At 53.8% G+C, this 12,060-nt stretch overlaps 1 protein-coding gene across 4 annotated transcripts in view; it reads right to left on the bottom strand.

Moving 5' to 3' along the window:
* Positions 1–12,060, bottom strand: part of WWC3 (WWC family member 3) — a 108,950-nt gene that overhangs the window by 25,626 nt on the left and 71,264 nt on the right. For all 4 annotated transcript variants that reach the window (XM_032329507.1, XM_032329509.1, XM_032329508.1 and 1 more), the window contains one exon: positions 2,018–2,260. In XM_032329507.1, the coding sequence (XP_032185398.1) occupies positions 2,018–2,260 (243 nt within the window). The remainder of the gene's footprint in view (positions 1–2,017; positions 2,261–12,060) is intronic.

Raw genomic sequence — 12,060 nt, 5'->3', positions numbered from 1 at the left:
GAATGAATGTGTTTGCCTCAGAACAAAATAGTCCTTGTTTATAAATCAAACCACAGCATTTAACATGTGACCAAGTAGGCACCCTTAAAACAGGTCTGTCCTTTGATGGAGAAAAGGCTTGACACCGTCCCAATCCCCAGTGATACTCACTAGCCCACCTCAGCCGGAAGACGCCGACCTCAGCCACTTTGCTCCGTCTCCACATTGGGTCTAACAGCCCTCAGCCTGTTCCGGGGGAAGCCTCCCACCTCCAGGTCCTTACTCCCAATTCAAGCATGCATCAAGTGAAGGGAGGCGCACAGAGAAACAGGCCTGCCTCCACCTGACCCAGAAGGTCCCGGCAGCAGGAGCCCTGGGGGGGGCACTTAGCCCCTGCCCAACCCCACGTCGCTGCACAGCATGGGTCGCAGACAGTGACCACTGGCAGAAATGGCCGCCGTGGAAGTGCCTGTCAGCAGCAGGGGACACCCCTCCCGGCCCAAGGCCACTCAGCGGCAGATTCAGGAGACACACGTGGACCAACTCAGTTCCAGTGGTGAGGGCTCTGCATCCCAGGACTCAGCGCCTGGCCTGGTCCCGGAAGAGACTCCATCAGCTGGACGAGCTTGGCCAACCCAGTCCCTGAACCCGGGCACCGAGAGTGCCACCAGCTCCATGGGGTTCTGTGGATTTGTACCCTGGGACCCTGGCACTCATGTGTGCTGGGATTTCCATGTGGCGAGGGCAAAAACAGTCAAGGGTGCATGCATGTGGGGTCTTGAGCAGCAGGGGGCATTCGCCGGATAGAGTCCACCCTCCTTAAGAGACAACCCGGCCAACGAACTCCCAGGCCCTCCTACCCACACACACACCACAGAGTACCCAGGGGAGAGCAGAAGCGCAGGCGCACAGGCGAAAACTTCAGTTCATGGTCCCTTTCCAGGGTCAAAATCAACTCCACGTTTATTCTGAGTGAAGTGACAGGGCATGCAATCGCCTCAAGCAAACTAAAACTCACTCCTGTATCCCTTTGAGCCAGGCTCTCCCATGGCCACCACTTCCCACCAGCAATGACATCAGCCACTAATGTCACCACACAGACATTAATGATGACTATCCAAGCATCGATAACCCCAACACGTACCTCGGTTGGGTAAACTCCCGTGTGATTAGATGACAGCCCTGAGGGCGTCGGTCCTCACGCAGTGATTCAGCTGTGACACGCTACCTGTGAAGGCTCATATGTACACAGCATACAGCCCTCCTGACACACCGCATGTGAAGGTCTAGTACACGGTCACATGGGTGATCGCCCCGGGGGTGCTCTCCAAAGCTCAGTGGGTCCCCACAGATACCCTCCTGACAGCTGCGAAACGCAGAACAGAGCTGGCCTCCGAAACGGCCCCGGACCGCGCGCGGCAAATGGAAGGCGGTGGCCCGGCACACGCCAAAAGGCCGGGCAATGAGGACTTGGGCTGCCAGCCGGCCTCACCCCTCCGACGCCCGCAGACAGCCCGAGATGGTCCGCGGACAGACGCCTCTGGGAGCGGGCAGGCACCAGGCCGCTGGCAGCTCCCGGGGGAGACCCAAGTGGCAGACGAGGCGAAGGGGTGGCTCGCCGCCACGCCGGCTGGGCCAGCAACGGGGCTCCCTCTCTGGGGCCCACAGCCTGCCTCCCAGCCTGCTGCCGGCCGTCCCGCAGACAAGGGGAACGCACCCCGATGCTGCAAGGGGGGGGCGCTAAGCAAGGGGCTCCCGGCTGCCCTCGCTGCATGCCCTCCTGCTTCCGAGCAGGGAACAGGAACCGCGGGCGCCCGGGCAGAGCTGGCACCTCCCGCAGCAGGGAAGGCGCGCGTTCCCTCCAGCGCCCGCCTTCCACCTGCTCCGCCAGGAAACACACCAGGCAGTCGATGCCCTGCGCCTTAACGACCAGGCCCAATCGAGGGTCACGGGCTAGTTCTCCGAGTTCGCATTTCTGGTTGGACCTTGCCCGGGCGCTGAGTCCCGCTTGCTCCCGAAACCGCGCAAGGCCGCCCACCTTTCCGTGGCGCCCTGCACGGACGTGGCCCGGGCGCGCTGGATCTCCTCCTCCAGGCGCCTCCTCTCCGCCTCCAGCCGCGCCACGTCTTCCGCCGGCCTCCTCTGCTGGACGATGAGCTGCAGCTCCTGGAGCAGGGCTTCCTTCTCCTTGATGAGCTGCAACCGGTCCCTGTCGGCCTCCGCCAGGCCGGGCCACGACTCGTTCTCAAGCTGGGCCAGCTGCTGCTGGATCGTCGAGACTCTGCAAGAGACGGGCCCAGAAAGATTCATGAGGCCAACATAGCACCGCACGTTCTCCACACCATCGCACGGATTCTGGAAACTCCCTGTGCTAAGTACGGAAATTACTGCACTGAGTGAACCCTAAATGACAAAAAGAAAGCATTTGGAAATGATGGATGATAAAAGGAACGTGTAGACCCTCTGCATCGCCTGCCCCGGTCTAGGAGACTAGGGATGGCAGTAAGCATGGCAGGCCTGCCTCAAAGGACGGACGGGAAGGCCGGCTCCTCCACCCCCCAGGCCCCGTGCTGTTCCGATCCGTGCTTTCCTCCACCGCACTGACGCAGAGCAGGACGGAAGCAGCTCCTCTCTCCCCACCTGCCATCATCAGGAGCTAAACAGTGCTGGATCCCCGATGGATGCTTCTGGCTTCCTGCCTGCTCTGCCGGGCCTAACTGGCAACAGCACCTGGACGGGAGAGCAGTGCCCCCAGCACAGGACTCTGGAACAGAAACCCCGGAACGCCCGGCGACCCACGCCACCTTCTGCGTGTTTGCTTGGCACACAGGCAGCGTGGCTTTGTGTCCTGAGTTGTCGCCAAATGCAGATTAAATGAGATGGATGGGGCTTATATTTTCAGAGCAGCCTTTCACGGGTGGAGGAGAATGGTTTCAGCCCTTCAAGTTGAAGTGGGGCTGCCTAGGAGGGCTATCTGTTTTCAGACGGAAACGAGGGACGCCAGACTCCCCCTGAGCCCGGCGCTATGGAGGGCAGATGCTGGCGTATGTGCCCCCAAAACAAAACCCAGGGACTCCTCTCGGGCCACAGAGAGCTGTGAAGACAGGGAAGCAGCAGGGGTGCATGGCCCTGTAGCCTCTAAGACAGCGATTCTCAAAGTGCGATCCCTGACCGGCAGGCAGCCTCCGCGTTACCAGGACCTCTGTTACAAATGGAAACGTGGGGTACCGCTCGAGGGCTGTTGAACGCAACACTCTGGGGATGGGGATGGGCAACCCGGGCTTTAACAAGTACCAGGTACTTCTGACCCTCACTTCGGTTTGAAAACCCTCTGCTTTCAGGCAGCCCAGCCTGGCCTGCTGGGTGCTAACTGACCGTAGAGCTCTTAGGGGCCTGCGTTAGGCTCCCGGCTGACGATCCTCACTACGACAGGAATGGCGGGAGCACTCCTGCCACCACCGTGTCCCCTGCGCCAGACACACAAACTCATCGAAGCTGGCATCCTGCCCACTAGGTCCGGACCTCCGAATCCTTCTCAGTGCTGTGCTCCCTGCAGATACCAGCAATCAGCGGGTGCTGGCCCACATGTTGGAGCCTGGGGGCCAGCCCCGCAGCAGCTCAGGCTCCTCTCGAGCTAGACAGGAGCATGGGGACTGGGCAGCCTGGCTGGAGCGCTGGGTAAGACACCTTCTTCAAGCACCAAACCCATCGAGGACACCAATTGTAAAAAAATTAAAATAAAAAAAAAGAGTAGGGGAGCCTGGTGGCTTAGTCAGTTAAGCGTCTGCCTTTGGCTCAGGTCACAATCTTGGGGTTGTGGGATCGAGTCCCGCGTGAGACTCCCTGTTCCGAGGGGAGCCTGCTTCTCCCTCTGCCTCTTGCCTCTCCTCCCTGCTTCTGCACACTCTCTCTCTCTCTCTGACTCAAAGAAATAAATAAAATCTTTTAAAAAAAATACAAGTTATAGTTTAAATGTGCACATTTACTCAAGTCCAATTCCCCAAGAAGGTAACGAAAACAGTTGAACGTCAGTAGCTTTATTAGGCAAGTTCTTTTCCAACTTAAAACTAATTTCCTGAAATGTGTTGGAAAATGATGCCAGATCATGTCACTGAAAAATACTGCTGGCAGAGGCGGCTCACCGGGACTGGGGATCCGAGCGGGCTGGAACATCCATCTATGTCTAATTAGTGTAATGAAAATTTATGGCGGTCATATAACTGAAGCCCAACGAAAACATACTCCGAGTCGGCCCATAAATAAGTTGGTGCCAAATCAGACATTATACCCAATGAAATTTCTGGAACGTTCTACTGGAGATCAAGACAAGTCAAGAGTAAGGAATGAATGTGAAAGAGAAGAACAACACTGAGCGAATCCATTGTGTCCTCATAATTTTTCATGTCATTTATCCGAACAAGCCGCAGGAAAGCCTCTCTGAACCCGGCTGACATTGGCGGTATTATTCTGTAACATATACTAATTCTCATTCACATGCTACAGGCGCCCACGTTTTTAAAAGCACTCCCTGTGAGTTTTCTGAGGTGTACACGGGAGGTGATCAAGATTTCACGTGAGCCGGCCCGGGGCTGGTCAGCTGCCGTTCTACAAGCATTCAAGCTGCCGAGGGGGGCAGGAGATGCAGCCCTACATAATCCTCCTCTTCCCAGGCAAATTTCAAGTCATATCCGCTACCAGAAAAGCAGAATGCGGGAAGAGAAGAATTATAGGTGGGAAGAGAGGCGAAGGGCCAACTTCAAAAGGTCTGTCCACCGAAGGACAAGACAAATAGCACCGTGGCCCAAGTGACACCCAGTGCACCGTGACAGTGCATGGCTTACGGGACAAGTATGCACAGACACACGGCAAGGGACCACCTTGGCAGAACAGACAAGATTAGGACAAAACCGACTTCGTGTGGCCCACCCGGAAAAGCTGTTCGGGCTGTGCTGATCACGGGGCAAGCGTTTCTATGCTGAAGAGGAGTGCTTGTTCACATAATTAAATCTCACAAGGATGCAAATGACTGCATGGTCGTCCCAGAGCTGTGACTCTAGAAGAACACAGAGAGATATTGCCAAGTGCCATTTCCTCCCGTACAGCCACACTCCAGATGCAGACATTCGGGGGTGAGGCACATACGTCCTGTCTGTCTGCACTGGAAGCCAAAAGCTCTAGAAGGATTCCTTCAGTGACTTCTCGTGCATTCACCATGGGACAGGCAAGCCGGCTTTGCCTGTGACGCCGTTTGCCTTGTCTACTCTGCTGCCGGCCTGGAAACAAGCCATCTGCAAGGACGACACTTCGTGCGTCAGGATTAGCAGAAGATACATAACCTCTTGCAAATGCCTTTAAAAGCTTTAAAATGTATGTCCGTGTGCTCATGACAGAGAAGAAGCAAAAGCACATCCTTAAATCAAGCATTCAGGTTTCATATTTATTATGTGATCTCCAAATCCGATCCCCCGAGCAGCTTTGATGCAGGCAGAAGTAAAAGAGGAATCATTCTCTCTCGCTGTGTTTCCCTGAACAGGTTTCCTGCTACAACCCAGGCACCATTCAACCATGAATGGAAACCTGCATTGATGCTGCAGAAACTACTGAGACCCTCACAATTCACACGGAAATCCTAAATGTGATTTGCATTTTTACTGTAAAAAATGCACTTCTAATATAACACAGTTTTGAGATATATTTTATATATCTAAAATAATCCTTAATTATTTGAATTTATACCTAAAGTCTGCAGTCTACCATATAATTTTGTGTGTTCCTAAAATATGGCTGCTTTCCGGAAGGGAGACAGAACTCCAGGCAAGCCACGGTCCCATCTGATGGCTATGAGACATGGCAGGACGGCACGGCCACATTCTGGGATACGGTGTCAGCCTCGAGACATGTGCCTTCAGATTTCAATCACAGCTACAGATTTGATACTGCTTATGCTTTCTCTCTTTAGTATTCTTTTTGTAAATATCCATGTAAGTGAACAGCAGAAGTTTAAGAAATCCTCAGCTAAGATCGAGGTCAGGTGGGTGATAAAATCACTGACTGAGTTAAATTGTCGAGCCGACTGGAACCCTAACAGGACACTGATTCCGGACAGCGGAGGAACAGCAGGACCCATCCTGGCAACACATGCTAAGACACAGAGAAACTGGATGGGCCATATGTTTTGCTCCTAGCTGGACTGTGAGTGTTGCTATGGAAACAGCTACAGTTTGTGCACAGTTCTGGAACAAGTGCTCTTAGGTTAAAAATAAGGAACTATCTGTGTCACCGGGATTGGTTCAAGCCCTGCTCTTCCAAACTGGCTTTGAAAAATTCTAAAAAATTTTGGGGTGCCCAGGTGGCTCAGTTGATGAAGTGTCTGCCTTCGGCTCAGGTCAAGAGATCCTGGGGTCCTGGGATCGAGCCCCGCATCAGGCTCCCTGCTCAACAGGGAGCCTGCTTCTCCACCAGCTCCTCATTCTGCTCTCATGCTCTCTTTCTCACTCTCTCTCAGATAAATAAAATCTTTAAAAAAAAAGAAAAGAAAAATTCTAAAATTTTTAACCAATAATGTGAAAATATTCCAATCATAAGGTCTGTCTTGAGAATCCAAAGTGACTTCCCGAAGGGAAACAAAGAAGCACTTGTTTGGTACATTTCACATGAGCCGGAGTTGAAAACACAAAACCAGTCACCACGAGAGTGGCAGTTTGGTCTAGGGAATTCTCTAGCAATCACTACCACTTGGAATTATGAGTCCCACTTCCACAAACTTCCTTTAGATCTGAATACATCCTGATACTTCTCGTTGTCCAGAACACTGCATGTTGACAATTTCACGACTCTGAAAAACTATCTCAAATCTAGACATGCAAGGGAGACATCTCTGAAATACACACACCCCCCCACACCCCCAGCTTAGAAGTGGTAAAGCCCAGGAGGTTCTGCGGAGGGTAGGCAAGCTGAACTTCTCGTGGAGGAATGAACCTCCCTAATGTCACCTGTCTACAGCGGGGTGGGGACGTGAGGCTGTCCTGACCATGGCTCCAAGGTGTGGCCAGCAGAGCGCCTTCCCAGGTGCAGCGGGCAACTGTGTGACCAACAGCTGAGTAGGTTACAAGGCAGGCGCTCACTCGCTCACCAGATCAAGCCAGATCTAGAAAAACTCACTTCAGTGACTAGAGGCAAAATCGAATTACTCCGCGGGGTCTGGAAAGGTGCCCTGCAGCCACCTCAGGGGAGCAGAACCACAGGTGCCCCACAGAGGGCACCGCAATCAACGGCCTTGCTGGACAGAGGGTGGGGCTCTGCCGACCAGAATGCTCCAGACATTTTAAAGCAGCTTCAAGTCCAATGAGAACAGCAACTCATCATCCAAACTCCAGATCCACCTTCTAAGTGACCCTGGGCCACGAGGCGGGCCTCTGGGAACATCCACCTTCTAAGTGACCCTGGGCCACGAGGCGGGCCTCTGAGAACATCCACCTTCTAAGTGACCCTGGGCCACGAGGCGGGCCTCTGAGAACTCTCTCTTCGGGGCCGTTCGCCTCCTTTAGGCTCCAGGGAGCGCCATCCACGTCACACGGGGGGAGGGGCTGATGAAGGGCAGCCGACTTTTTATTTTCCCAAGTAGAGATTTTGCAAAAAACCTACTCACATCAACTATCATCATCATTTTGTAAGAGGAAGGTATTTTAACAGGGGAAAAAAATGACCAGAACAAGAGTTCTTTAAATGGAAAAAAAAGCCAATCCGCGTGATAAAAACCGTCACTGCGCTCCTTTGCCCTGTGCACGGTGGACCGCGGTGCAAGAGGGACACTTCGGAGCAGTGCTTGGGAAGGAGGTCGGTCTGTCCTTCGCCCTTTGCCAGCATCTCCTCCATCGCTGCGGGTCCCCGCAGGGGAGCATCTTCTGAGGTTTTACTTCTTCTTCTCTTCTGCTCACTCCTAGCCAGGCTCTCTGGGACTTTTTGTTCCCCTCTCCGGCAAATTCACTCTCACTAGGCCAATAGCTATGGGACTTTCTTACGATTCAACCGTGAATTCTCTTCCTTTTTCAGTGCACGCTGTCTCCCAAGGTGAGCTCTGCCACCCTGCGACCTCAGTATCACCTAGATGCCGAAGATTCCCAGACTGGTACCTCCCACTGCCCTCTTGGACATCTCCCCACTGGGACGGCTCACACTGAACATTCCCGACTCAAAGGTCCTAGAATGCCCAGCAATTTCAACTCCTTTCCAAGGCACCAGTGGTCTGCCATGACGCGGTCCTGCCTCCCTGCTCGCAGCCTCTTCCGTCCCCATCCCCGCTCGCCTTCGTTCTGCAACTACAAGCCTGTCCCGCTGCCGCAGACCGACCCCCCACCTCCTCGGAGACTTGCGATCGCACAACTTTCCACCCTGATCCCTGCTCCCCAAATGCACAGGCACCCAGAATCCCAGCATCCTTCAGGGTGTAGTGCCAATGCCATCTCCTCCAGCACCCAGGAAGAGAAATCATTATAGAAAGAGTCAAGATCACAAGCCTCTTCAAATGTCCATGAAGGCCCAAGAGCTGTAAGCTGAGCCTGGTGTGATTACAGATCCTGCAAGCACGGTTCTTGAAATGGAGAGACCTTCCCCACCTGTTAGATCCCTAGAGACAGGCACGTCTTGATGCCTTTTCTCTCCTCAGCTCAAGGAGAAGTACCTCAAGGCTCCCATCAGGACGTGGGCCTTGGGGAAGGGACCCAAGAGCAGCGCCGTCCACCTGGAGCTGCCCTGGGCTGCCAGGACGCCTTCTGCCTGTCCGCTGCCAGAAGCAAGGGCCAGACAGCAAGTACGTCGGGACGGGGCCTTCGTCTACTCATCCAATAGCTATTCAGTGGTGTTCAGCTACTGGAATCACAACAATGACCTAAACAGACAAAACTCCTGGCCCTTGTGGGGTTTACGCTCTCGGAGGGAAAAACAGATGATAAAAGAGAAAACACGCACGCAGAGAATGGGTTAGGTGGTCACATCTGCTGGGAGCATCGGGGTGACGGGGGCGGGAATGGGGCATGCTACTTCATTCCGGACGATCAAGGAAGCATCTCCGACAAGGGGACCAAGAGGAGAGCAGAAGCCACCTGACCGACTTGAGACCAAGTAGTCCACCGGTAGGAGAGGAAACAGCGAAGGCCCAGAGCACGGTGCGGGTGTCCTCGTGCTGCTGTAACAGAAGCCCACAGACCCAGTGCCTTCAAACCGCACACATCATCATCTTAGAGCTCAGAAGTCCAAAGGCCAAAATGGGTGGGCAGTGCTGTGATCCTTCTAGAGGCTCCAGGGAAGAATCCATGGCACTGGCATTTCTCAGGGCTGCCCCCAGGCCTTGGCTTGTGGCCCATGCCTCTCTGATCTCTGCTTCCCTCCTCACATCTCCTTCCAGACTGTCCCTCTTCTAAGGGCCCTAGTGACGACACTGAGCCCTCTTGGGTCCTCCGGAACTATCACCGATCTGGAGGTCCTTAACGTAATCCCATCTGCAAAGTGTCTTCTGCCACGGAAGGCAACACAGCCACCAGGTTCTGAGCACTGGGACGTGAACACCTTGAGGGGGCCGTGATTCTGCCAACTCTGGGCACTAAGTCAGGAGTGTGCCTGGTAGGCTGGAGACCCAGTGTGTCTGTCCACAACCAGGCAAGGGAGGACACGGAAGGGAGTGGGCTAACGCCCGGGGTTAGTGGAAAACTGGCTCCTCACAGTAGGGATTTAGAAGTAAAAGCAGAAGGCCAAGAGTAAGATTTCTCAGCTGAAGCACTACTGACACCCTGGGGGGCTGAAGTCTTTGCTGTGAGGCCACACTGTGCATTGTGGGCTGGTCGGCAGCCTCCTGGGTTCCGTCCACTGGCTGCCGGCAGTACCCTGTGCTAGTCCTGAGGACCGAAACTGTTCCCTGGGGAGCAAAAGCAGCCTCCTTCAAGGCTTGAGAGCCATGTGGAACAGGGGAATGACAGCATCTAACATGTTTTGAAAGGATCACTTGTCTAGAAAAAAGAATTCAGGCCCAGCAATTAAAAGAATCAAAAATCACACAAAATTATGTTGACCAGCATGAGGAAATGCACCACTCACACAAGGGAGAAGCACATGACAACTGAGAGAAGGTCTCTGCCTGTTACTCTAGTAAAACTGACAAAGAATAAAGATGTTTAATTGGCGTTGGTGGCAGTGCAGCGTGGCTAAGTCATTCTGGAAGGCAATGTGGGGTTATCTATCAAAACTTTCTTTTTTTAAAAATAGGCTTCACGTGGGGCTCGAACTCAGGACCCTGAGATAAAGATCTGAGCTGAGATCAAGAGTCAGACGCCTGACCAACTTAGCTGCCCAGGCGCCCCTCCGAAACCTTTCAACATATGTGCGTTAAGATCTGTACATTTCATCGCTAAGCATCAGTCCGAGGAAACAGTCATTTCTGCGAGGCTGGGGCCTGTGAAGAGATGTGCGCTGTTTGTGAAAGGGAGGAACTACACCCCGTCTAAGATGCCTGTGCACGGAGGGAGGGCTGTGCACTCTAAGCCAGATGCCCATCACATCCTCCGTTTAATTACATGGGCTTCCTTTATTCAAATGTTTAGGTCAAAGCCTGGAAGGTATCACACCAAACCACGAAGGGTAGGAAGCGGCATCAGAGAAGGGGAAGTGGGTGGTCTCCGCTGTGCGCGCCTGCGACAAAAACAATGTACTCATGTACTATTTTTATAATAAAGACGAAGAGGAAAACAAAAGTGCGCACACACGCGCACGCACAGCCCCAGCAGGTCCTGGGGTGGGGTAGCGAGAGGTCGTCACCCGCAGGCAGAGCCACTGATAGACCGACATGTTCTTGTTAGTTGGGGAGGAGTTTATCTCCCAAACATGCTGAAGACCATCCGTCATGGCATCGCATAAAGCACACTGTCTTTTCTGAAATGTCCAGAACAAGGTTAGGTACCGCACAGACAGGAGTACAATCTCCCATTCTCCCAGCAGCTCCTCTGCCCACTGCTGGGGGGTGCGGATGAAGCTAGTGGGGTCACCCACACATGGAGGCCAGCAAGAAATCCTGTGGGGATGGCCCCGCTGAGGCACCACAGTCCTCCAGCCAGAGCAGGGGTTCTCGGCCTCGGCACTGGTGACATACGGGGGTTCGTTCTCTGTGTGGGGCCGGCCAGTGCGCCGTAGGATGCTGAGCAGCGGCCGAGCAGGTCCCCCAGAGCTGTAACAACCAAACCTGCCTCAGGACGCGGCCAGAGTCCCCTAGGGATAAAGTCCTCTCTCCTCCGCTCTGCCCGGTGGGAACCACTGTGCTAATGGGAAAAGGAAACGTCGTGCTTGTGCAAGCCAATCCAGGACATCTCCACGTGGGTACCTGATATTTAAATGTGGCCAATGGAGCCCAGAACGGCATTTCTGGCCCACCTGGGTCTTGCCCCCTCCACCCCCGCAGCTGCGTGCAATTCCTAACAAGGTCCTGGGCATCCTGAAATAGCGCTGTCTCAGCACTTAAAAGGTTACTCACTGTGTACCCATAGTACCTCTAGAAAACAAAGAAATCACTTGCTATGTTTAGTAAATGTCGCAGCAAAACACGTAACAATTATGTCGCAAAGCATAGCAACCAACTATTTTCTGCATTTTAATACGACACAGCAAATTCCAGCACCCACACTGTGCGGCCCAGCAGAAACATGCAAAAACGAGCAGAGGCGTATTCCAAGCAGACCACGGCCCGACAGACAGCCTCAAGCTCAGGAGAAGGCACGCGGGGCACATGGAGAACATGACCACAGTGATAAGCGGCACGGCTGATTGCACTTGGCAGTGGTCCGTGTGGAAACGTAAGGCCCAGCCCAGATACGAGGTGAGAAGCCAGGAAGAAGCGGGGCTTCGAGCTCCGAGCAATGAGAAAGCCCGTGTCCGCTCACGCCGGCCCTCCAGCACGGAGTCATCTGATCCGCTTTTGTTGCTATTTTTACATTTTCTAAAAAGGCAACAAAGTGGATTTCCAGACATCATGAACGATACAGGATCTGCAGCCGACCCAACTATCTCATTTCCAGAAAGGACCCCCTGACCCCACCTGGC

The sequence above is a fragment of the Mustela erminea genome, chromosome X, assembly GCF_009829155.1.
Source record: "Mustela erminea isolate mMusErm1 chromosome X, mMusErm1.Pri, whole genome shotgun sequence".
Taxonomy (NCBI): domain Eukaryota; kingdom Metazoa; phylum Chordata; class Mammalia; order Carnivora; family Mustelidae; genus Mustela; species Mustela erminea.
This window is presented reverse-complemented; position numbering and strand designations above follow the sequence as displayed.